Source organism: Caretta caretta, chromosome 4, assembly GCF_965140235.1.
Source record: "Caretta caretta isolate rCarCar2 chromosome 4, rCarCar1.hap1, whole genome shotgun sequence".
NCBI classification, from domain to species: domain Eukaryota; kingdom Metazoa; phylum Chordata; order Testudines; family Cheloniidae; genus Caretta; species Caretta caretta.
Window position 1 is genome coordinate 39,472,591 of NC_134209.1, and position 25,130 is coordinate 39,497,720.

The 25,130-nt window shown below is 40.6% G+C and overlaps 1 protein-coding gene across 5 annotated transcripts in view; it reads left to right on the forward strand.

The window, feature by feature from the left end:
- Positions 1-24,672, forward strand: part of NFKB1 (nuclear factor kappa B subunit 1) — a 94,479-nt gene extending 69,807 nt beyond the window's left edge. For 4 of the 5 annotated variants that reach the window (XM_048846864.2, XM_048846859.2, XM_048846861.2 and 1 more), the window contains exons 14-24: positions 2,047-2,241; positions 5,086-5,227; positions 8,675-8,789; positions 11,387-11,588; positions 16,234-16,403; positions 17,372-17,474; positions 18,754-18,878; positions 20,181-20,247; positions 21,605-21,777; positions 21,954-22,131; positions 23,771-24,672. In XM_048846864.2, the coding sequence (XP_048702821.1) occupies positions 2,047-2,241; positions 5,086-5,227; positions 8,675-8,789; positions 11,387-11,588; positions 16,234-16,403; positions 17,372-17,474; positions 18,754-18,878; positions 20,181-20,247; positions 21,605-21,777; positions 21,954-22,131; positions 23,771-23,949 (1,649 nt within the window). In that variant the 3' untranslated portion in view covers positions 23,950-24,672. The remainder of the gene's footprint in view (positions 1-2,046; positions 2,242-5,085; positions 5,228-8,674; positions 8,790-11,386; positions 11,589-16,233; positions 16,404-17,371; positions 17,475-18,753; positions 18,879-20,180; positions 20,248-21,604; positions 21,778-21,953; positions 22,132-23,770) is intronic. The other variant, XM_048846863.2, reaches the window with a different exon arrangement.
- The last annotated feature ends 458 nt before the right edge of the window (positions 24,673-25,130 follow it).

The following is a 25,130-nucleotide window of genomic DNA, read 5'->3' on the forward strand; positions in this document are numbered from 1 at the left end:
CAGAACATTTTGCCAGTAAAGAGACTCTGATGCAATCTTCTCTTGATGCTGATCATCTGTGCTGGCCTTTAACCTTAGTCTCATCTCAAGCTCTTTCCACCTATGGAATGCTCTCTGGTGATTTGCTGCCTTCTCATGGCTTGCCAGATTTTTCCAGTCATTTGTTCCTGTAGAACTTAGTGTGGCTGGAACACTAGACTGGAAGAGTCTGCAACAAAAACAGTATGCAGCATTCTTGGGTTTTGAGTACATAAGCCATGGCCTCTCCACTGTGTCACCATTGGGGATTTCATGCCAGTAATATATTGGCTGGAAACTTCTGTTTTCATTGTCTTTGGGGAACATGAAGTTTTTCACTTGTTGTGGCCCACGCAGTACAAGGAAGTCCCTCAGGCTACTGCTCAAGTGGGTCCACAGTCCTGGATCATCTAGACTTAAGGAACTAAACTCAGCAGCAGCTGTTTCTTGCACCTCCACCACACTCTTCTCTGATCAACACTTTTCTTCAGGAATGTGCATGGTTACATCCATTTGAGATGGAGATATGGATGCTGCAGTAGCTGCCAGGTCACCTGCACTCTGACTAACGGGAAGATCAGGCATCTCCTCACCACTCACATCCTCACTGGGACCGGAAGGTTCACCATGAACATTTGTGTCTGTGTATCTCAGGAGAGCTCCTTCCTGCTTAGATAGAAAAGCTTCCTTTGCTTGCTTTCTTTTTCTGAATGCTGCCCCAGAGAGACGTTTTCTTCTTTCACTCAGGACTGCTGTTCTGTGCCAGCTATAGTGGCTCTCAACACTCAATTGAAGGGGACAAATAAGCAGGCTGGTAGCAGGGCCTGAGTGAGGGAAGATATCAGCGTCTTAAGGGTCTAACTGGCTCCTACTACTTCAGGTGACTGCCTGTCTCCTCAAGTGGGTTCAGGGAAGCAGCAGGAAACAGGAAGCTCCCAGAGAAGTTGGTGTTAATCAGTCCAGGCTCCTGGAGGAGCTAGAGAGGTGCTATAAGAGGCTCCTCCTCCTCTCTCTCCCTGCAGCTGTTGCTGCTTTCTGTTATTCCCTCTCACCTTTTCTCCTGCCTGCCTGTTATGTCTCTTGTGCCCTCCTTCCTCCAGCACAGCACTCCACCATCTCTGTGGATCTAGAGCAGAGAGACTACATATGCACCAGCAGCAGACACAATTTTCTACACTCTGGGTTCTAATGGCGCCCCCCCACAGTCTGGCACCTGAGGCGGCCGCCTCAGTTTGCTTCATGGTAAGGTCAGCCCTGCCCATAGAAAGCACTGAGAAGCATCCTGTTTCTGTGAAGCAAAATGCCTTTCAGAGGTGCCTTATTGCTCTGCAGAGAGAGTGATCTGCAATAGCTCTTTAAAAGATACTGCATGGTCCTTGCTATTCTCCTTCCCTTTCCAGTGAGTTGCTCCCAGCTGGCCCTTCCTCTCCCTATTGTCTGGCTGGGTTAAGGGAGAGCCACAGTCTGGCCCAATGTGATAAACATGCATGGCCACCTCAAAAATTAAGTTAACAGTAAGGACACACTCATTCTTTGTGCCCAAAACCAGGGGAAATCACTTCAAACCCAAAAGCCCCAGAGCTTTGGTGAAAAAGACAGGTGGGGCCATTTATTTCCAACATCTGCTGGATAAATTGTACGGTCTGTTACACCAATATCAATCTGGAATAATCCTGTTGGCTTTGGTGGAGATACTGCAGATTTGTAACATTGCAATTGAGATCAGAATTCATCCCTACATTTACTGTTAGACAATTGGTTTGTTTAATTTCATACTTTAATATGGGGGTCAGTACAGTGAAAATCTTAAATAATTTCAGAGCAAGTTACATTTCTCTCTGGGTAATGAACTTGAGTGCAGTGACTCTGTAGCATTTAATGATATAGGTCCTGATCCAGTGCCAATTGAAGTAAATGGGCGTCTTTCCATTGATTTCATTGGGGTGTGAATGAGACCCACAGAGCATTATCATTTGTACAAAAGAATCACAGTATCAAAAGACTAATGCTTTTCATTTATGTTGTAAGGAATTGCAAATGACATGGCTGAACAGGATGGGGAAAGCTGCAATAAGCACGATGACAAACCAGATATGAAACATAACAAGAAAGTGGAAATCACAGAGAGGAGTGAGTCCAGAGTTTGTAGCGGTGATAATAAGGAGGAGGATGTTACTTTGTTATGTACAGCTGAAGTAGCTGAAGCAGATTGTAGGTTACAGGGTAAGTGAACCAATCAGTTTATTTAGGGTCATTCATAGGGCCAATCTTGCCATGGGAGAAGTCTGTGTTAAGGACTGGAAATGTCAAAAGTTCCCGCTCACAGAGTTTCCATCTTTGCAAGGGTGGGAGGGTTTAATTTGCTCCTACTTGGAAATGGCAGGAGATCAGTCTCCTAAACCTGGGATCTCCCAAGATCCATGTATGCCAGGGCTCTCTATGCAGAAGCCTTTGTCCCTCTGCACTGTCTCCCAGTGACTCTGTGATCCCATTGAAGTCCATAGAATTGAACAGGTTATAAATCAGCAAAAGATTTGGTCCTTAATATTTAACAGGCTTCATTATATGTATGGAAAGGTGTTATTTCCAGGTATGTAATTGTTGCATCATTGTTCCATGCAATCAATCAATGCAAATCTATTTCTAAATTGCATGCGGAGCATTTTATTAAAAGTTAAATTTAATATAAACTGCATCCATTGCCAAATAAAGAATAACTTCAACGATCAAATCAGCATTGCTTCACAGCAAAGTCTTTATACAAAAAAAAAAAAAACAGAAAAGAGAGAAGGAATGGTTGAAGGAAGTCTTTGTACTAGGATATTAGCCCTCTGGGGATTACAAATTTACACCTTTGCCTTGTCAAGCTTCCTTTTCTTGACAGTCTGATCAGTCCATATTTTGAGGGTTAGATAGCCAGATTTTTAGAGGTCTTGAGTGCCCATAACTCCCATCACAGTCAACATCTATCAAAACCAGGCCATATGTGTCTTGGATCATTCACTGGAGACGTGCTGTTGGTTGTTTGTTATAGTAGAAATGACAGAGAAGGAACTTGCTTTTCCTGTCCCATGTATAATGCGATATGTAGCTCTTTCATGCAGAACACTCCTCCTTTCTGGAATGGAAAAAGGGACATATTATGTTGTGTGCTGGTTTCGTTATGTGTCATTTACTATAACAATTCGACAGGCATTGGATTGGGAAAACAAGTTCACACAGTAATAGAGTTTCAGTATTGAAGCCTTCCCTAAGTGGCTTCTTGGCACTTGAGAGATCATGTGGTGCCCTGAAGAGAAATTGCTGCTTGCTGGCTCTGAGAGTCAACTCTTGGATTAGTTCAGAAAACAAAACTAGCAATTGATGGGTGTGCACTTGTGTGAGGGCGTGATGTTGTCTGTCTGTTTCCAATGAAAGGAAGGGCTTGGATTGTTGAATCTAATGGGTGAGTAAGAGACAGCACATCAGGAAGCTGACAATTATTTCTTTATCAATTATACAAAAAGAAAAAGGAGAGAAACAGGAACTCCAATTTGTGTGAAGAATATATGCAGAAGAATTGGGTCTGTGAAGTGCACCCATTTAATGTAATCTGCACAGTTTTGACAACTGGGTTTAAGGGAAATGTATCTTCTCTTATTCCAGTGACAATATAGTAGGCCTTTTTCCAGAGCTCATTATGACATTTAGTGTCCTGCTTATACAAAAGTCTGGAACAGAGTTTGACGAGAAAGAGACCATGTTGCTTGTGGTGTCCTATCTTGACACACAAGTAGTGTGTTGATTGCATTAGCATTAGACTCTAAATCTGTTATTTAGTGCTGAGAGGTAATAATAAGTTATAATTGTCAGGCTAATCATGTGTCTACAGGAGCCACTGTCCTGTGCAAGTTGCAATGTCAGCCTGACGTGGGTATAATTATGTAACCCCTAGTGAGTGGCCTACAAAAAGAACACAGGCATTAATACTGACCGCAGTTGAAGAGTCTCTTTTATCCCAAGTGTTACAGTGTTATTTTTTACATAGCAAAAGATCCTGAATTCCTTTCCTCAATGTACAGATGTGTGTTTTAGCTCGCAAGTGCTGTTTTCCTTGCTTGCTCATACTAATTTGTTACAAAGTCCCATGAAATCTCACTTTGGAATGGTGAGGAATATAGACTGTCTGGTACAATTGACAGTCCTCTCCAGAATGGTAAATGTGGTTTGAAACTTTGTCTCGCCTCACCCTCTTCACCATATTCCCACTCATTTGGAGCTGTGGATTTTATTTGGTCAGCAGTTTGTGACTTGGTTCCACCGATGACATGCGCAAATCTTTCTTTCCTTTTTTTTTCCTGTAGTGTATTTGGTAATTGAAATTGCTGTGTTATGTTGCTTTGACACTAATCTGAAGCTGTCGTTTAATTTTAAAATTCTCTTTGATGCATTTATGAAAGGAGGAAAGATGGTATAATCTTGCGGTTAAGGTACAGGACTGGCTGTTGAGACCTGAGCTCGATTCTTGACTCTGCCACAGATTTTCTGTGTGACCTTCGACGTCAGTTAACCTTCCTTTTCTTCATCTGTAAATTATGAAGGTGATGTGTCACGAGGCTGTTTGTAGAGCAATTTGAGATGCTGAGAATGAGCCAAAGAAACATGAAGTATTTCAAAGTTCTGTGAGCAGGTTCTCTTCCGAAACTGCTCTCAAATATAATCCACTATTATGCATAGTCCAAATTTACCCCCTTCACAGAGTGCAGCTCAAGTCTTCTCCTCAGATGTGGTTGCTCCTAGGATTTCTCTCCCCTGACTATTCAGCCCATACACTAGTTCATCTTTCTAGAGAGCCACTACCTCCATCTGTATGTGGTAATTAGCTGTAGGAGCCTCTGTGAGTCAGCAGAATGTACTTAACAGTATGCGCTTAGCATTCCCCAGGCAGAATCAACACCTGCCAAATGGTGTGAAGTGCTTCAGGAAAACACTGCCAGCCTGTTACAAGCTCCACACCTGCTGTCTTATGTCTGGACATTGCACTGAGATAATTTGTAACTCTGATGAATGCAATGATTTGTGTTGCAGATGGTCTGTTCCTGGAGAAGGCAATGCAGCTTGCTAAACATCATGCCAATGCTCTTTTTGACTATGCTGTAACTGGTGATGTGAAGATGCTACTAGCTGTTCAGCGACATCTTACTGTCGTCCAGGATGAAAATGGTGACAAGTAAGTAGCGAGAAATCTACTTTTTCAAAACTAAATCCAGTAGATGTAACTCTCAATACAGGTCAAGAGCAAAGCTATTGAATAAGAAGTTACCATGTTTGCACTGCAACTTTTCAAAGGATGACTGTGTTTTAAATGACATGGAGGGCTTGGGCTAGAGATTTCCTCTAAATTGAAGCATAACATACGGTAGAAGCTGTTCAGAGCTGACAGTCTATAGCTGCCACATGAGAAATTACACATGACTAACACATACTATCAAGTGTTTTGATAACCTAGTGGGAGGCTGCTATTTTTGTTCCAGTTTCTGTGGAAATGGATTTCAGATTACTGAAAAAGCAAGGAACATTAAGTGTTTCAAAATGATGGCTAATTTATTGTTAGAGACAGTGGTTATTTTAAAGCACTTTGATTGCCCAATTTTGGGCAATCCAATGTCTGCTTTGAAAACAACAGGAATAAGAATGAGCAGGAACTAGCAATAAAATTGTTAGAACTTTTGGTGATGAATTTTCTGGGTGAAATGAGTTGTTAGTCTCAGTCCAGTTCCCAGTTAATTTATTGACAGTTTCAGCAAAGGCGAAGAACTGAATGATCCGTGGAAAATAAACTACCTAGAGGCAGTCCTTCTGGATCAAGGTTGTGATCCATGGCGTGGGAGCTTACACTGCGGCCCCCAGACAGCTGTTTATCCCCAGACATGCTGTAGCTGTCATGGGGATAAATAGTAAATTTCAGTCTCCAGGATCTTGAGACCTACTTCCTTTCCTGAGCGCTCAGTTCCTATGCACACTTCAGAAATACCAAGTAAAATAGCAAACTCTTGATGATTTTGGCTGCTAGCTTTCCTGCAAGAGTTGTTTTACAGCACAGAACTGCAGACTCTAGGATCAATACCCATAGTTTTTCTACTGAAATCTACTGTTTACAAATCTGATTGCCTTTAATAAAAATATGTAAGTGATGAAAGTATCTTTAGATGACCCTAAAAAATTCTTAAATATGTTGAATTTGAATTCTGAGATAAAAAATAAAAACAACTTATTTAATAAATTCAGTAACATGCTTCAAGAAAGACAATTGTACTGGATACCCACAATTCCCTGGATACCTGGCGGCCTTGTGACCTTGTGCCTTTCACTGTAGTGCCAAAAGATACATTGTTAAAGCTGCCCACCTTATTAGACCATTCGATGAATTAATGGATTTTTCATGGAATGTATATTCAACTATTCTTTACAGAGTTAAATACAGTTACAGGGTAGAATAATAATATTAGGAGAAGGAAAGAGAAATAAGGAATGATGGGCAAAGGAGAATCAGTATTTTTGAGATATGAATATAGGCAGACTGTCAGCGTTATAAGAAGTCTGTTCCATTTGGCAAGAGCGGCAGAGGAGGCAGCTCTTCTATAGGAGTGGTGAGACAGTAAGAGGAGGCCAGTGCTAGACAAGTGGAGAAAGAAAGGGAAGAAGTAGCACAGTATTGCCAACCCCAAATGTTCAAAATTAATGAGCCACCCCCCCCACCTTCCAAAATCATGAGATTGGCTTTAAATAGTACATCTGGGGAGGGGGCATCATAAATATAAAGGGAAGGGTAAACACCTTTAAATCTCTCCTGGCCAGAGGAAAAACCCTTTCACCTGTAAAGGGTTAAGAAGCTAAGACAACCTCGCTGGCACCTGAGCAAAATGACCAATGAGGAGACAAGATACTTTCAAAGCTGGAGGGGGGGGGGGAAAAGGGTTCTCTCTGTCTGTGTGTTGCTTTTGCCTGGACCAGAGCAGGAATGCAGGTCAGAACTCCTGTAAAAAGTTAATAAGCAATCTAGCTAGATATGCATTAGATTCTGTTTTGTTTAAATGGCTGATAAAATAAGTTGTGCTGAATGGAATGTATATTCCTGTTTTTGTGTCTTTTTGTAACTTAAGGTTTAGCCTAGAGGGATTCTCTGTGTTTTGAATCTGATTACCCTGTAAGGTATTTACCATCCTGATTTTACAGAGGTGATTCTTTTACTTTTTCTTTAATTAAAATTCTTCTTTTAAGAAGCTGATTGCTTTTTCCTTGTTCTTAAGATCCAAGGGTTTGGGTCTGTGTTCACCTATGCAAATTGGTGAGGATTTTTACCAAGCCTTCCCCAGGAAAGGGGGTGTAGGGCTTGGGGGGATTTTGCTGGGAAAAACATTTCCAAGTGGGCTCTTTCCCTGTTATATTTGTTAGACGCTTGGTGGTGGCAGCAATAAAGTCCAGGGACAAAAGGTAAAATAGTTTGTACCTTGGGGAAGTTTTAACCTAAGCTGGTAAAAATAAGCTTAGGGGGGTTTTCATGCAGGTCCCCAGATTTGTACCCTAGAGTTCAGAGTGGAGAAGGAACCTTGGCAGGAGGTGTTTACCTTCTGGTTTCTGAACTTTTTGGGTGCACTACATTAACTGTTTCAAGCTTTTCTCCACAACCATGAGGGCAAGAAACTTTGTTTTTTAATTAAAGCTTAGATTTTCCCTTATTAGAGTAACTCCAGGAGCTGGGGGCTTAAGAAATTTTATATATTGCAAGAGACACAGTAAAACATGAGAGCCACGGAAGAGAGGTTCAGAAATTAGACCAGAGCAAGTCCAGGCAGGGGTTCAAAACAAGCAGGACAGTTTTGAACTGAATCTGGAAATGAACGGAGGGGCTATTAAGGCATTTTATGGTTTGGGTGATAGGATTGTACTTCTTTGATGCTGTTACAATGTTGAGAGACCTGGGACTTGGGAAGAAAGTAGAAAATGGAGTTATAATAGTCTGAGTGGTCTTGTGTGGTCACTTATATATTAAAGGGTTTTTCCCTTGGGCGTGACATCTCCAGCTAACTTTGAGTCTGGGGGTCCTTAGTCACCTTCTTTTTGAAAATGAAGACAAGAAGAAATGACAAAGTTGGGGAAATCCCCATAGGAAAATCTGCTGTAGTTACACAGAATCCTGTGGAAATTCTGTATGCAGGTTCTGAAAGTGTGAAACTTTTCATGTGCTTTATGCTTCTAAAACAGTGGTGGGCAACCTCCAGCCCGTGAGCCGCAGGTTGCCCACCACTGCTCTAAAATATTCCAGGCTTTTTAACATTCAGCGTCTCTGTGATACAAAGCTTGTTATAAATAATACTAGATTTGGAGTAAGAGTCTTCTTTATACAATACACTGTCTTTTTAATAACACTCTATTTTGTGCACTAAGGCAGGTATTTAAGTCTTGGATTTCAGATGTGAAACCTCATTTCCACTGAAATCAATGGGAATTAGGTACCTAAATACCTTTGAGGATCTGGACCTTAGAGCCCAGTTGAGCTGTCATGACAATAAATGGAAAAACACCTGTTGTCAATGGGATTTCGATCAGAACCTTATTAGAAATTATTTGATTTTTACAATTAGAGTGAACTTGGTTTTGTTTGGTTTCATTTCAGTGTCCTTCACTTAGCAATTATCCACCTTCATTCTGAGCTGGTGAGAAACCTCTTAGAAGTGGTGCTGGATTTTAATTCTGATGACATCATCAATATGAGAAATGACCTTTATCAGGTATGCCAGAATGCAGTGATAAGTGATACTAATCATCCAACTGGTAACAGAAATTTTCTGCAACTTATTTTTCCCTTTTATCCATCACACAAAACCCAAGTAAAACTATAATGCAAGCAGTTCAGAAGTTCGTAGATGGTGGGACACAATGACAGACTGAAAGGTGGTAACAGAGGGTGCACGCTCTCATTGGTGCATATGTGTAACTTCAGTCATTGTTACGGAATATGTGTTTATTGTAGAACAGAACCCATATTTTATACCATGTATCTTGTTTTCTGTTCAGTCCCTTTTTACCAGGCTTCTCTGTTACTAAACTACTGGTATCAATCGCCGTGTGCCAACCTTGTCAACATGTTTTGAACTTTCAAATGCCATACTCCTTCAGGCTGGAGGATCAGTTGCTGGGTCACATATAGGCATTTGTAACAAATAATGCCCTTTACAGTAGCCACTTCAAGTCAGTATCAGCACACAGAAAATGAGCTCAGAGATTCCCCTTTCCTTTCGTCGTTCACATGTGCAAAAAAAGAGATGATTAACCCCATACTCTCTTCATTTAGAGAAGAATTGTTAGGTCCTGGAAGCATGAGCCTGAGATTTTCATGTCCCCAGCCCAGAGATGTTCTAGAAAGCGCTGTGGAAATCCTCCTATAAAGTGTCTCTTTCCGTATCCCCTACTATAAACACTAAAGGTCTAGGCCTGCTAGGAAAACACATCCTACTCCCCTGGGAGAGGTGCACCCATGATAGGAAGAAAGAAAAGCAGACATGGTTCGGGCAGTGTTCCTGTTTTATTGAGCTCCGCTCAGAGCTGCACCAGGAAAGTGTTTCAGGTCTGATTTTCTCCTGCGTAGATAAACCCAAAGGGCTTGATTTTTTCACTTTCTTACACCTTTTGTAGTTATTTTCACTGGTGTAAAATGAATCTAATGTTGGTATAAATGAGTGGAGAACTCTGGCTTGGTAGTGTTTTATATCCACTCCCTTTCTACAGGTAGAATGGCGATACAAGGAACAAGGCAGTAGTAGGTATCAGGTTCTCAGCATCTACTACAATCCCTCTGTAAGCCTTCAAAGTGTCCGTAGAGCGGGTATTTTGTAAACCAAAGGCTGGAGAGGGTATAATACTTTAAATCTACAGTATGGGCTGGGACTTCATGACAATACAAATATAGTGGAAATGGATTTATACATGTGCTCCAAAATAATTAACAACTCCAGACGTGTTTCTGTACTTACGATTCTGGTGACATTCACAAACAATTCTAGCCTCACCCCCATAGTTTACATTATCACTAGACTCTTCGGATGAAATTAATCATTATTTGTGTATAGTTGAGTATACACTATTCCTTAATATAGTAATCAGAATATGAAGTTGGGTTTGGGCTTGATTTTGCTATTATATTATTTTATATTATATTATATTATATATTTTTAAAGGCTAAGAGTCTGATTTCCCTCACAGTAAGAAGGCTCGCTGTACAAATACAATAATATTTGTATAAAAGTTTCAGCATGATCTTGCTTACCCACCAGAATGTCACTGCTGTAGTATACAGTCCCTCCTGTTGAAGTATGAACACAAATCTTAGTTACAGGTTTCAGAGTAGCAGCTGTGTTAGTCTGTATCCGCAAAAAGAACGGGAGGACTTGTGGCACCTTAGAGACTAACAAATTTATTTGAGCATAAGCTTTCATGAGCTACAGCTCAGTTCATCAGATGCATCACAAAAGCTTATGCTCAAATAAATTTGTTAGTCTCTAAGGTGCCACAGGTACTCCTTTTCTTTTTGCAAATCTTAGTTAGAGGCAGTAAAAGCCTTGAAGTCTAATGTTGGTGTTGCAGCTGATAGCATTGTTATGCTAATGGAGAACATGCAAATTACATCACCTACCTAGACAGACATTATATAAATGCAACGTTCTTCTGTGCTTTGTCAGGTTTTAAAAAGAAAACAGCAGATTTACATTTAATGTACCTAGTCATTTTAAAGGATTTAGGGGACATATCCATAGAGTTTTTCCTAGGAATGGAATCAGCAGAGTGTCTCAGCTGCAGATGGGAAGGCTGGGTTTGGGTTTATACTCCCTGTGTGACACAGAACTCAGGTCCTTTTGGGTCCAGGCAAGCATAGGGACTGGTTTTAGGCCAGAGAATCCACTTCCACATGGATCCTTTCACTTCCTAAGTCCTCCACCCTGTTCAACTCCATAAAAGCTTGACTACTTGGTCTCGACGATAGGGAGTGGATTTACCTCTTAGAACCCAGTCCTTGCACACCTAAAGCTCCCATTGACTTCACTGGGAGTTTTGAGAGCCTGAGGAACAAATGATCAGTTCCTTAATCTGAATGCTGATACTGGGCTATGGGGATTTTATGACCTTTAAGTACAAGTATGAATCGTGTTCACAGTTCAGTGGAAGGAAATATATACTAGTTTGCATCGAGCATTTCAATTATCGTAGTACCTTTTTTTGTGTAAGAATAAAACATTAAAATTGTGGATCACTGTAATTTTTAAGAGGCTTCTGTGAAAATGACATATATGTTGCTCACTTTCTTGTGGTTACTTTTCCCTGCCTTTTCTAGACACCATTGCACTTGGCAGTTATCACAAAGCAGGCAGATGTGGTAGAGGACTTGCTGAGGGCTGGAGCTGATGTCAGCCTTCTGGATCGACATGGCAATTCTATCTTGCATCTAGCTGCCAAAGAAGGAGATGACAAGATTTTAAATATACTCCTTAAGCATGAGAGGACATCTCCAATGATCAACCATACAAATGGGGAAGGTATGGAAGGATCACAGCGATTTTTCATATTATTTCTTGGACAAGCATATTACCATATATACTTGTTTATAAGTCGAATTTTTTTTGTAAAAAAGGGAAGCATCAGAGAAGGGGGTCGGCTTATGAACGGGTATAAAGAGGGGAGAGGTGCGACACGGCCCCTCCTCCCAACAGAGGGGGCAAGGAGAGGCAGCACAGCCAGCAGAGCCAGAAGGGAAGAGGCGGGGCCAGAGTCTCTCCACTTCTGGCCACGCTGCTCTCCCCACCAGCCTCCAAAGCAGCTGCAGCTCTGGGGCTGGCAGGCTGCAGCCATGCCGTTCGGCCCTTCCCCCCAGAGCAGGCTGTGGCCGCACCGCCCGGCCCGCTGGAACGTGATGCGGCCGCGCCGCCCGGTCTGGCCTGGTGGAGCAGCTCTGGCCAGGCCAGAGACATCCTCCCCTTGCCCTCCTCAGCTAAGGTGGAAAGGGATGGGATGGGGAGAGTGTGGGGGTCACAGGCTAGTGGTGGGGTCATGTGGGGGGTGGTCACAGGGGTTACTCCCCTGACCCCCAGCATCTCCCCCTCAAAAAAATTTCCCCACCGGTTGCTGTCCCGGCCCGTCAGGGTAAGCAGCTGGCGCGCCGGGACACTTTGTTTACTTAGGTTTACCTCCGTGCCCTCGGACGCTCGAGATAAACAAACCATCTTGGCCCGCCAGCAGCTTATCCTGATGGCCCGGGAGCCAGAGTTGCTGACCCCTGAATTATAGGGTTGGCTTATGAATGGGTCATTAAAAATTTTCCATTCTTACTTATCCATCTTGCGGAGGTCGGCTTATAAACGAACCGGCTTATGATCGAGTATATACGGTAATTAGGCTTCCAGTTCCACAGGCAAGGCCAGTTAGACAGAATTGCAGGGTCTCAATGTTTGGGGAGATGATGGTGTTTGAGGAGGGATTTAGGTTTAGTAGGAACTGGAGAACCTTTTGGGAAGGAAGGATGGGCTCCACCTAAACCAAAACAGAACCAGATTGCTGGCATGTAAAATTTAAAAGTCATAGAGGAGCTTTTAAACTAAGGGGTGGGGGAAAGCCGACAGGTGTGAAGGAGCACACAATTGAGACAGACACATCCCTTAGGGAAGGATTTATTAAAGAGGATACTCTGTATCCTAGTAAAGAGGAGATGATAGAAGTTGATAAAGTATAGGTAGGAACTGAAGAGAAACAGTCAAACAAAAAAAAGTCCCATTCAATTACATCACATAAAGGCAGAAAATTAAATGTTGACAAATTTTTTAAGTTCTTCTATACAAATTCAAGAAGTCTAAATAATATGGGTGAACTTGAATGCCTGTTATTAAATGAGAATATTTATATAATAGGCATTACAGAAACTTGGTAGAATGATGGGACATAGTAATATCAGGGTACAAAATATATAGGAATGATAGAGTAGGTTGCATTGGTAGGGGGCCGGGTCACTCTATGTGAAAGAAAGCATAGTCAAAAAGAGTAAAAATCTTAAATAAATCAAACTGTACCATAGGATCTCTGGATAGAAATTCCAAGTTTGAATAATAAGAGTATAGCAGTAGGAATATGCTACCAACCGTCTGACCAGAATGGTGACTGTGATTGTGAAATGCTCAGGGAGAATAGAGAGGTTACAAAAACAGAAAACCTAGTAATAATGGGGGGTTTCAACTGTCCCCATATTGACTTGGAACATTTAACCTCAGGATGGGATCTAGATATAAAATTTCTAGACACCATTAATGATTGCTTCTTGGAACAGCTAATTTTGGAACCCATAAGTGGGGAGAGACAATTCTTGATTTAGTTCTAAGTGGCGCACAGGACCTGGTCAAGAGGTGACTATAACTGAACCTCTCTGTAGTGACAACCATAGTGTAGTTAAGTGCAACATCCTTGTAGGGGGGAAAATACCAATGAAACCCACCACAGTAGCATTTAACTTCAAAAAGGGCAACTACACAAAAATGAGGAGGCCAATTAAACAGAAATTAAAAGGAACAGTCATAAGAGTGAAATGCCTGCAAGCTGCATGGGAACTTTTAAAAAACATCATAATAGAGGCTCAAACTGTAGGTATACTCCAAATTAAATAAAACAGTAAGTGGACCAAAAAATGCCACCACAGCTAAACAACAGAGTAAAAGAGGCAGTTGGAGAAAGAAAGGCATCTTTTGAACATTGGAAGTCAAATCCTATTGAGAAAAATATAAAGGTACATAAACTCTGGCTAGTTAAATGTAAAATTATAATTCGGCAAGCCAAAAAAGAATTTGAAGAGCAACTAACAGAAGACACAAAAATTTATAGCAAACATTTTGTTTAAGTACCTCAGAAACAGAAAGTCTGCCAAACAGTCAGGAGGGCCACTGGACAATCAAGGTGCTAAAAGAGCACTCAAGGAAGACAAGGCCATTGAATCATAGAATATCAGGGTTGGAAGGGACCTCCAGGAGGTCATCTAGTCCAACCCCCTGCTCAAAGCAGGACCAATCCCCAATTTTTGCCCCAGATCCCTAAATGACCCCCTCAAGGATTGAACTCACAACCCTGGGTTTAGCAGGCCAATGCGCAAACCACTGAGCTATCCCTCCCCCAAAACCACTGAGCTTTGCATCAGTCTTCGCTGCAGAGGTCGTGATGGAGATTCCCACGCCTGAGCCGTTCTTTTTTTTAATGACAGATCTAAAGAACTGCCCAAGATTAAGATGTCAATACAGGAGGTTTTGGAAGAAATTGATAAATTTAACAGTAATAAATCACCAGGGCCAGATGGTATTCACCCAAAAGTTCTGAAGAAACTCAAACATGCAATTACAGAACTACTAACTCTGGTATAAAACCTATCGCTTAAATCACCCTTTGTACCAGATGACTGGAGAATAGCTAATGTAATGCCGATTTTTTTAAAAAGTCTCTAGATGCAATCCTGGTAATTACAGGCTGGTAAGCCTAACTTCAGTACCAGGCAAATTGTTTGAAGCTATAGTAAAGAAAAGAATTATCAGATACATAGATGAGCATCGTATGTGGAGAAGAGTCAACTTGGCTTTGGTATAGGAAAATCATGCAACATCAATCTATTAGAATTCTTTGAGGGGGTCACTAAACATGTGAAGAAGGGTGATTGGGTGTATCCTGTACTTGGACTTTCAGAAAGCCTTTGACAAAGTCCCTCAGCAAAGGCTCTTAAGCAAAGTAGGCAGCCATGGGATAAGAGAAAAGGTCCTCTCATGGATCAGTAACTGGTTAAAAGATAGGAAACATTGGGTAAGAATAAACAGTTTTCCTGGTGGAGAGAGGTAAATAGTGGGGACCCCAAAGGTCTGTACTGGAACCAGTACTGTTCAACATATTCATAAACGATCTGGAAAAAGGGGTAAACAGTGAAGTGCCAAAGATTGTTGATGATACAAAATTACTCAAGATAGTTAAGTCCAAAGCAGACGGTGAAGAGATACAAAGGGATCTCACAAAGCTGGGTTACTGGACAACAAAATGGCAGATGAAATTCAGTGTTGATAAATGCAAAGTAATGTACATTGGAAAACATAATCCCAAGTAAACATACAAAATTATGAAGTCTGAATTAGCTGTTACCGCTCAAGAAAGAGATCTTGGAGTCATTTTGGATAGTTCTCTGAAAACATCTGCTTAGCTAACAGAATGTTAGGAACCATTAGGAAAGGGATAGATAGAAAGACAGCAAATATAATGCCACAGTATAAATCCATGATATGCCCACGCCTTGAATACTTCATGCAATTCTAGTCACTCAATGTCTAAAAAGATTTATTAGAATGTCAAGAAGTGCAGAAAGGGACAATAAAAATGATTAGGAGTATGGAACAGCTTCCGTGTGAGGAGAGATTAATAAGACTGGGACTTTTCAGCTTGGAAAAGAGACAACTAAGAGGGGATATGATAGAGGTCTATAAAATCGTGATGAGTGTGGAGAAAGTGAATAAGGAAGTGTTGTGTACTCCTTCACATAGCACAGGAACAAAGGTCACCCAGTGAAATTAATAAGCAGCAGGTTTAAAATGAACAAAAGGAAGTACTTTTTCACACAGCGCAGAGTCAAGTTGTGGAATTCCTTGCCGTGGGATGTTGTGAAAGCCAAAAATATAACTGGTTTCAAAAAAGAATTAGATAAGTTCATGGAGGATAGTTCCATCAATGGCTATTAGCCAAGATGGTTTGGAACACAACCCCATGCTTTGGGTGTCCCTAAGCCTCTGATTGCCAGAAGCGGGGGCTGAACGACAGGGGATGGATCACTCGATAAATTGCCCTGTTACGTTCATTCCATCTGAAGAATCTGGCAGACAGGATACTGGGCAAGATGAACCATTGGTCTGATCCAATATGGCCATTCTTATGTTCTTACATTCTAATTTTTAATACATATTACAAAGATGGATAAACTTTATACTGGTGCTGTTCATAGCTATCTTCACAATTTTCCACTCTTGCTTTCTCTTTCACACACTCACAGGGAAAGAGAGAGAAAATAACAAAACATATTTGTATATATTCATTTTATATGTATTCGGATGAAGTGTTATAAAAACTTATTACCACAATGTTTCCATATTTGTCAGTGTTCATGTGTATTTTGTTCTGTAGGTCTCAATGTGATTCACATGGCAGTGATGGCAAATAGCATGCCTTGTCTCAGACAGATGATTGCTGCTGGAGCTGACGTCAATGCTCAGGAACAAAAGTCTGGGCGAACTGCGTTGCATCTGGCTGTCGAACAAGAGAACATCTCTTTGGCAGGCTCCCTTCTCCTTGAGGTGAGTGCTGTGCTGCCATAATTGTTTTTTGTAGTTCATTTCTCTTTGCTATTTAAGAAAGCTTTATGATAAATTCCTAACAGCTTATGATTTTGTTGCTTACCCTGGCTGGCAGAATGGCAAACAAATGCTGTAATAATGAACAATAATAGTGATAGTTTATTTGTTTAGCACTGATAGTGAGCTTGGTGTAGTGCCTGAGAAATTTACAGTCCAAGACCCTGATCCTGCAAAGACGTTCACATGCTTAACACGTACTGTGAATAATCCTATTGAATCGAATGGAATTACTCACTAGTGTAAAGTTAAGCACATCATCTTTGTAGGGTTGGGGCATAAGCAGACAAACAAGATAGAGAATATACTTTGTGCGTGTACACCCATGCACATATACTCAATCATATCCTCCTCCCATTCAAGAGCAAAATTCCGGTTGATTTCAGTGGACACTGGTTTGGACCCATAATAGAAATATCATAGAATCATAGAAGATTAGGGTTGGAAGAGACCTCAGGAGTCATCTAGTCCAACCCCCTGCTCAAAGCCACACAAACCTCAACTAAATCATCCCAGCCAGGGCTTTGTCAAGCCGGGCCTTAAAAACCTCTAAGGATGGAGGTTCCACCACCTCCCTAAGTGACCCATTCCAGAGCTTCACCAGTAATATTACATTGGGTGGAAAGTTTAAGCTTTTTAATAACCTATAATATCTATCTGATCCTTCTTGGACTATATACTGTGCCTAATATCTGAGCACATAAACACCATCTCTTCATGTATACCGAGAAGTAATTTGTTCATTATATTTTCCAACTCCTTTTGTTCAGGGTATGATTAAAGGTTTTATGTGCATAGGGATAGAGGTGCTTATTTGCATGGTTACAGTGTTTATGCAGACATGAGGCTCCAGCTGTATTCTCTGCCCAGGTAGCGTTACTTTTTTATTTCCTCCCTCAATAAAATTTTAGGGTGATGCAGATGTTGACAGTACTACATATGATGGAACAACTCCACTTCACATAGCAGCTGGAAGGGGGTCTACAAAACTGACAGCTCTTCTCAAAGCAGCAGGTATGAGGGGTTGGAAGTATTGTGGAGAGTACATTTCTACTCGAATGAAAATGTCACTTTTGTTGCTAATTAAGAATTTAGATTTGAAGCTTGGAGCCTTCTCTGTTGGGCACAAGGGACTCATTAATGAGTGTGACCCCCTCCCACCCTTTCAGCCAGTAGAAATGAGATGTGTTAGAGATATGAGGAACTAATTCTATGGGGTAGAAGGGGAGTTTGTTGTTAACTGTGCGGCTCTTTACCTCTATCTACTGGCTAAATTATGATGATGTTAGTACTTGGGATGGGAAATGGGCTGAATCTCACAAGCAAATAATCTCATATGAGGTTCTGAGCTGTGTTTTGTTTGTAGCTTCCTGTGGCTGAGGAGATTTTTCCCTGAATGGTTCAGTGTTACATTAGTTTGCTGCTGGAATGCTTTAAGAAAAAAAAGAGAGAGATCACTGAAATTTTACCACCATCTCTTATCCTCTGAACAGCCTGGAGAATGGCACACTTTTGGTGATGAGGATTCTTATGTTTTTGAGTTTTGATTTTTGCACCTTTCGTCTTAAACTATGATGTTCAGTGAGACAGTCTCTATTTCTCTCTGCCTCACCTCAGATCTCTAGCAATGCTAGTGTTACAGCTGTATCTATCTTTTGGAATAAAAATCCAAACCTCCCTATTAATTCAAGAGCAAGACAGAACTCTCTGCCTACCATCCTTTGATTTTTCTGTCTGATGGTCTATAGTGAGACATCCCATATCTCAATTCACCATAGACACATTTATTTTTCGTGATCTGAGCTCATGATTTGGAAGCCAGGAACTTCCAAGTTCCTATCTCAGTTCTGATGTGATCATGACTCCTTCTGTGGCCTTGGACAAAGTGTTTAACCTTTCTGCCTCCATTTTTCCCCTCTGTGTAGCTGGGATAATTCTTACCTCACAGGTCTGTTGTGAGGCTTAACTTTTTAGCTCATATTTGCAAAAGCATTTTGAAGGTGCAAAATGCTCTTTGGTGTTATATGCTTGATTAAAATATATGTATTTATTTTGCTTATATCAGTTCATCAATAGTGTATGAAATAGCACATTTTCTATTTAAAATCTGGAGACAAATTGTCTAAGTAAAATGAACCCATGATAATGTCTTTTGTACAAGGATGTGTAATGAGACCTCTTTCCACCCCCCACCTCCAAATAAGACTTAATTTTGCATAGTTGAGTATGATCTAATGTAGTGAAGTCTTTGGAAAGCCTTTAGTTGTTGTAACTGCGCTCTGTAATTCTCCAGGTGCAGATCCTCACATTGAGAACTTTGAGCCATTGTTTGACCTAGAAGACATGCGAGACAAAGACAGTGAAGATGAAGGAATCGTACCTGGAACGACACCTTTGGATATGGCCTCCAGTTGGGAGGCAAGTGATCTGTGTGGTTTATCAGTTATTTGGACAAACACAAAAAACCCACAAACCCTATCTTTTAGTTTAATCTGAAGAGGAAGGTACATGACAGTGACACGTTTCTGCAGTCATTCATTTGTTGAAGACCTTGTTCACTATGAAAATCTAGGGAACTCCACTGTTTTCACAAATCACAGCTCTTGGCACAACTCACTGAGTGCGTCCACCGCTGCAATGCTTTTGGTTCTGTTTTTTGAAGAGCATTGCTTCATTAGGAGTCTTGGGTAATTTGTCACTGCTGAACTGATGCAGGCGGCTGTGCACTCACTGTGGCTGGAGCGATCTCTGTTGTCTCGGAAGGGGTTAGGAAAAGGACAAATTAGATTAATGTGGGCTTTAACGAGTAAGAATATTAATAGACTGCAAACTCTTGAAATGTCACACTTGAGACTTCAGGAGGAAAAACAGAATATAGAGTTTGGCTGAAAGGATTGTGTATTCCAATTCACCATGAATCCTTTTCAGGGCATCAGTCCATCAGGATCCATCTCTAGTATCTGTATGGGGCAACTTTCATGAGTATTTTTGTCATGAGTTCTTAATGTCACACTTTATAGTATCCCACTTAAAAACTTTAGATAACCCCCAGATTTTCAAACTTGGCTCCCTTAAATTAGGCCCCTAAATCTGTATTTTGGCAATTGCATGAGTGAACCTTATTTTTCAGATGTGATGAACACCTGTAGTTCTCTTTGGGTGTTCCTACAGCACAGTCAGAGGGTGTGATTATATACAAAGCAGTCATACCTCCTGATGGCATTTAGACAGACCCTGTGACCTCAGTGGGAGGTGTAGATACTCAGCACCTCTGATAATCTAGCCACCTTGTTCAGGTGCTTAAATATGGGTTTAGAAGCCTAACTTTAGGCAGCTACGTTTGAAAATTTATGCACAATTTTTGTTTTAAATTTTTAGTTTTCTTGGGTGCAGGTTACTGTGCTTGAAGGATTTTCCATCTCCCTTAAAGAATCTCTGGACCTTGGGGACAGTTGCTATTTGCCAGATGAGCGACTTAAAGGGCAACAGAAGGCAATCTCTCCATTTCCCACTTGGGCAGAGGCACCACTCCTCTGCAGCACTTTTAGTTCTGTTGACCCTACAACAAGAAAGAAATGTGGCTGTTGATCTATTAATACATAAAGTATGGAGAATATAGAGCAGTGTAAACATGAGGGTTGGATTTGATGAAATGCAGGATAAAGACCAAGTTTCTTCCAAACATTGATATTAATGACTAATTCTTTTCCCATACTACAGGTATTTGACATATTAAATGGCAAACCCTATGAATCAAAGTTGACTTCTGATGACTTACTGATGGAAGGTAGAGTATTTAAAAAAGAAAAGCTGCAATAATACCCATTTATTAATTGAGGAGTACTGACAATATGCTCAGAACATAGAGGAGAAACAGCTTGCAATATAAATAATAGAACAGGGATAGCCATGTCATGCTGTCTGGAGTGCCTGTTGACCTTGAGTGCCAACCTCAGGGCAGATTGTCAAGAAGCAGAACAGAGACTCCAAACTGGCTGCATGTTCTAGAATTAGATTTCATCAACCTAGTAACAGATGTAAACTCTTGAAGCACTAGAACCATCTTATCGGGCAAGCTGAACATAGTGATAGTTGGTTGCTATACACTGAAGATCACAAAATATTCAGGTTGCTTACAGTTGCAAGAGACCTGTCTCTTTGACCCAGGTCAAATTGTATCTTAGATCTCTCACCAAAGACAGTGCTTGTATCCAACCCTGTGATAAATTAACTAAAGATATATTAACTAGGAAAAAGAAGTGAGAGAGTTAATACAAGGTTAAAAAAGGCAAACTTATATACGCAAATGAGTTACAGTCTATGGTTTTAAAAGACGATGGAGTTGTCGTAATCTGTCAGCTCTGAATGTCTTTCAGGGCTAACCCAGGTTGACCCTGGTGAATCTCTGCTTTTGTTTCATAGCTCCAGCTCTGTGAGAGTCCAAACAGCAAAAGAGAGATGAAAATTTTTCTTGTCAGCTATTTTTATTTCCTTCTTCCAGAATTCAAGCTGATTGGATGAGTCCTTTTGTACGTAGCCTTTTCTTGAGTGAGAAGACGCAATTAACAAAGTCTTTGTATTGTGATGTCCCACAATGGCCCGTATGGTTTTGATAGGCCTTCTTGATGGTTAGAAGACAGTCCCTCCTGACTGGGTTCATAGTTCCAGAGCAAACATTTTTTACAGTCATAAAGCAAAAAATTAAATATTTCTTTGTAGCATGTGATAAGGATGTTATAAGCGAGATTAGTGCATTCAGCAACTTACAGGCAATTCATAAAATCTACTCACATTGTTATAAATGCAATACCCATCTTAACCATACTAACACAAAGGTGAAGCAGACTGGTTTCCAGTGCTCAGCTGATGCCTAAACTGCTGGCAAGAGCTGGCACCTGGTCTGCCAGCGTCACAAGCCATACATCGGAAGTGCCCCTGCTTGTAGAATAAATATGGTTCTTTTTATGCTCGCTGTTATGCTACAGTGTGAGTAAATATATTGAGTAAATACTTTCACGTCTACCAATCACTTTTTAATTAAACAGTTTGCCTCTGCTTCGGGGCAAAAAATGTGACTGTGATTGCATAAATAGGTGCAGGGTTTATGTATATAATAAACTTGGTTTATTTCTCTGTTTCACCAGGAGATATGAAAAAATTGAATGAAGACTCCAAGCAGCAGCTTTACAAGTTACTAGAAGTACCAGATGTAAACAAAAACTGGTGTACACTGGCACAAAAATTGGGTCTGGGCATACTTAGTAATGCCTTCAGATTGAGTCCTACCCCAGCCAAAACTCTGCTGGATAACTATGAGGTAACTCTTTTTTAAAAGATGTTCTAAAGGACCAAGGGAACACAAGGTCATTTGTGACACATGCAACTGCCCTTGTTAATGTTCTCCTGCTGCATGGATAGATGGTGCCACACTTTGTTTTGTAACAAATCTGCCACAGTGATATGTATATTATTTTCCTTTCTGTTTTGTCATAGGTTTCTGGTGGTACAGTGAAAGAGTTGGTTGATGCCTTGAGACTAATGGAGTACACAGAAGCAATTGAAATCATTCAGAAAGTGCTCTCCATCCCATTAAACCAGTCTAGCAATGAGGATCATGCTGTGAAGGCTCCACCATCACCACCATCTGCCTTCTCCAACAAAGAAGAGATGGGTAAAATAGATAGGCATAGATAATGTGTTTTGAAAAGTGTTTTCCAGCAAGTTTCATGTGATTCTAATACATTTCAAACCAGCTACCTTTGCACAGAACAACCCTACTCAGTTGCCTGTCTGGGAAGTACTAAAATATGTAAGGATTTCTCATTTTAGACTTGCCAGGCCTAAGAGTGAGGGGAGATGAAGCAATGACTCAGGGCAAGGGTTATTTTAGTCTGTTTTCTAAAAATAGATATTTGCCATGTCATCGGTATTAATTCATCCTTGCCCGCAGCAAGGGACTAATGAATCTCCTTTGCCCATGATTCTACATCATTGTCCAGACTCCCCTGTGTTTGTACAATACCCCTCAATTTTCTTTTACTAGTTTTTTCCTATGATCTTGATTGGACTTAAGTGTTTTGGCCTCATTAACTGCTCATCAAAGTAGTTAGGCTATACAGCTTGATATTACAATTAAAATAGTTGCCAATTCTACGGATTTCAAATGCTACATAGAGATGGGTAATGCCGTCCTCTAGCCCCATCTTACCAATAGGGAAACAGACGCGTGGAGGTAAAATGAATTGTCTACGGTCACATAGTGAGTCAGTTTCAGAACAAGGAATAAAACCCAAGTTTTCTGACACCCAGTCTCGTGCCTTATTCATTGACCGACACTGCCTCCGTAGCCCATGTACAGTTTAAACTGCATGTCTATGTATATGCTATATAAGAGCAAGGTATTATTCTCTCTATGTGTTCCTGAAGAATACAAATATCAAATCTAAATTGGCAGCACCACCAGTGAAAGAGCTTTGCCACTTAGTCACATTAATAAGCCACTCCTTATTCATTGATTTGAAAATGTGTTTTAAAGAGTTAGTAATTTAAGATCTTAAAAATTCCAAAATGTGCTGAATGATCTGTTTCAATTGCATCAAGCCCTTTGTTGCCAATGATGATGGGTCTCTGTGCCATAAGCACCTTCAACTGAGGAGACATAACCCACATAACAATCAGTTATTCCTTTGTAGCTCTTGCATGGATGGCAGCTGTCGCTGAACTTTTCAGATTTCATACTCACCTTTACTAGATGCAAATTATTTAAGTACTTTGACAATCCATCCTTTGTTCTTTCATGTAAAGATGTCTTAATAGCAGAGCGGCCTCAATCTGGACACTATAGTTCAGCAACAGTTTATACTTCTAAGATCCAGATTGCCTTTATCCTGGTACTGAGAACACTCCTTTGGGCAGTACCAGTGTGAGGATAGTAGTAACTTTTATGGATCAATATGGCTGCTAGTTATTCTGCATGGAATCACGATTAAATACCAGGTGTCTAACCCTATCCATCCTCCCACCATTGATACCCATTTTTGGCCACTAAACAACCCTGCAGATTCAATCAGCATAGTGTGATAGAAGGGCAGCAAAGTAAGTAGGCTTTGGTCAGTTCCTAAGCAAAAACAACCAACACCTTCCTACTGCAGTACCGAACCCAAAAATTGCAGTATTTTGATTGTGCTTTACAAGTGCCTTTGTCTGTTGGACTGTATTTCTCATGGCTCTTGAGGACATTAAACTAGCTTACAATGTTTTTAGTGCAGGATGAAAAACAAATGTGTATTCTTTTCTGTTTTCTTTCTCAGGTGAACTTTATAATGTAAAATTACAAGACAATGAAAGCATGTGCGATAGCGGCGTGGAGACCTCCTTCCGCAGACTTAGCTTCACTTATTCTGAGTCCCTTAACAGCAAGTCATCAATAACACTTAGCAAAATGGCCCTGGGATATGGACAAGAAGGCTCAGTTCAAGGCAAAATGTAACCAGTTAGCAACATGCAATTATATGAACCAAAATGACAGTTAAAATTATGCCTGTATAATTCTCTTCAGCAGAAGTGATCTTACAACCAGAAGTGCACTGGAAAATACTTGTCTGAAGTGTTCAAGATTTGAAAACATGACTCATGAACATTGCTTCTTTCTTTGTTTCTTAAGTACATTTATTTTTGTTCATTTACAAGCTGTAGTGTTACCAGAACCAGTAACCAGTGCCGCATAGTACATAGAACTGGATGATGTGACTGATTGAGCTTTTCTGGTTGCCAGCATTTTCTGTATGGATGGACGTTGCTACTTCTTGATAATGTTGAACACCAACTCACCTTTCATAAAAGATGTACTGCACACAGACCAATCAGAGGATGCATCTTCTAGCAACCCATTCCCCAGTTTTAGCGTAGCTACATGGAACGGGAGCTCATAAACCAGTTAAAAGGATTTCCCTGATGTTAAAGACAAATTTTGGTTTTCTCAAAGTAGTCATGGTTGCAATTTAAAAAAAACTACAGAAAAGAGATCATGTATATTTCAGTGAATGTATTTAAATTTAACTCTGGTGCCTATAATCATTCAAAGCTTTAAAAAGTTTGATATTTTACTATTGTAAATATTCTTTTTAGATCAATTCCTTTTACAGAGGAAATTTGTGCTTTTTAAATGCTTATTTTTATTTTACTTTTATAATAAAAACAAAATTAAATTAAATCCTTCATCTTCATGAACCATTTTGACTTCCCTTTGTAGAGTCATAGTCATAGTCATGTGTCTTTTTATTTTTTCCCTCTGTTCACCATTTCAGTTATAGGATCTGAGAGCAGATAATACAAGATTAATGTGATGGGTTGTTTTTTTTTTTGCATTAAAAATACCTAGGAGGCTGAAAACAATTCCTCTTCAAGCATTGCCCATTTTTACTTGAGAAATCAGGGGGCCTGAGGTATAGCTGAGCAGAGGTGCCGTGTGCAGGCTGTGGTTTGTGGTTTTGGAACTATGACCTCTAATGCTAATCCTCTTTACTCCCATTTGTGTGTCTGTCCTGTTGATTAATAACAGTGAAGGAGAGTGCTCCATAGGAGGATGTGCACACGCCACAAAGTAGGGCTCACATCTGCGCGGAGCCATTCCTCGTGCTCTGAATGAGGGGGATATAGGGAGGTGCAAGC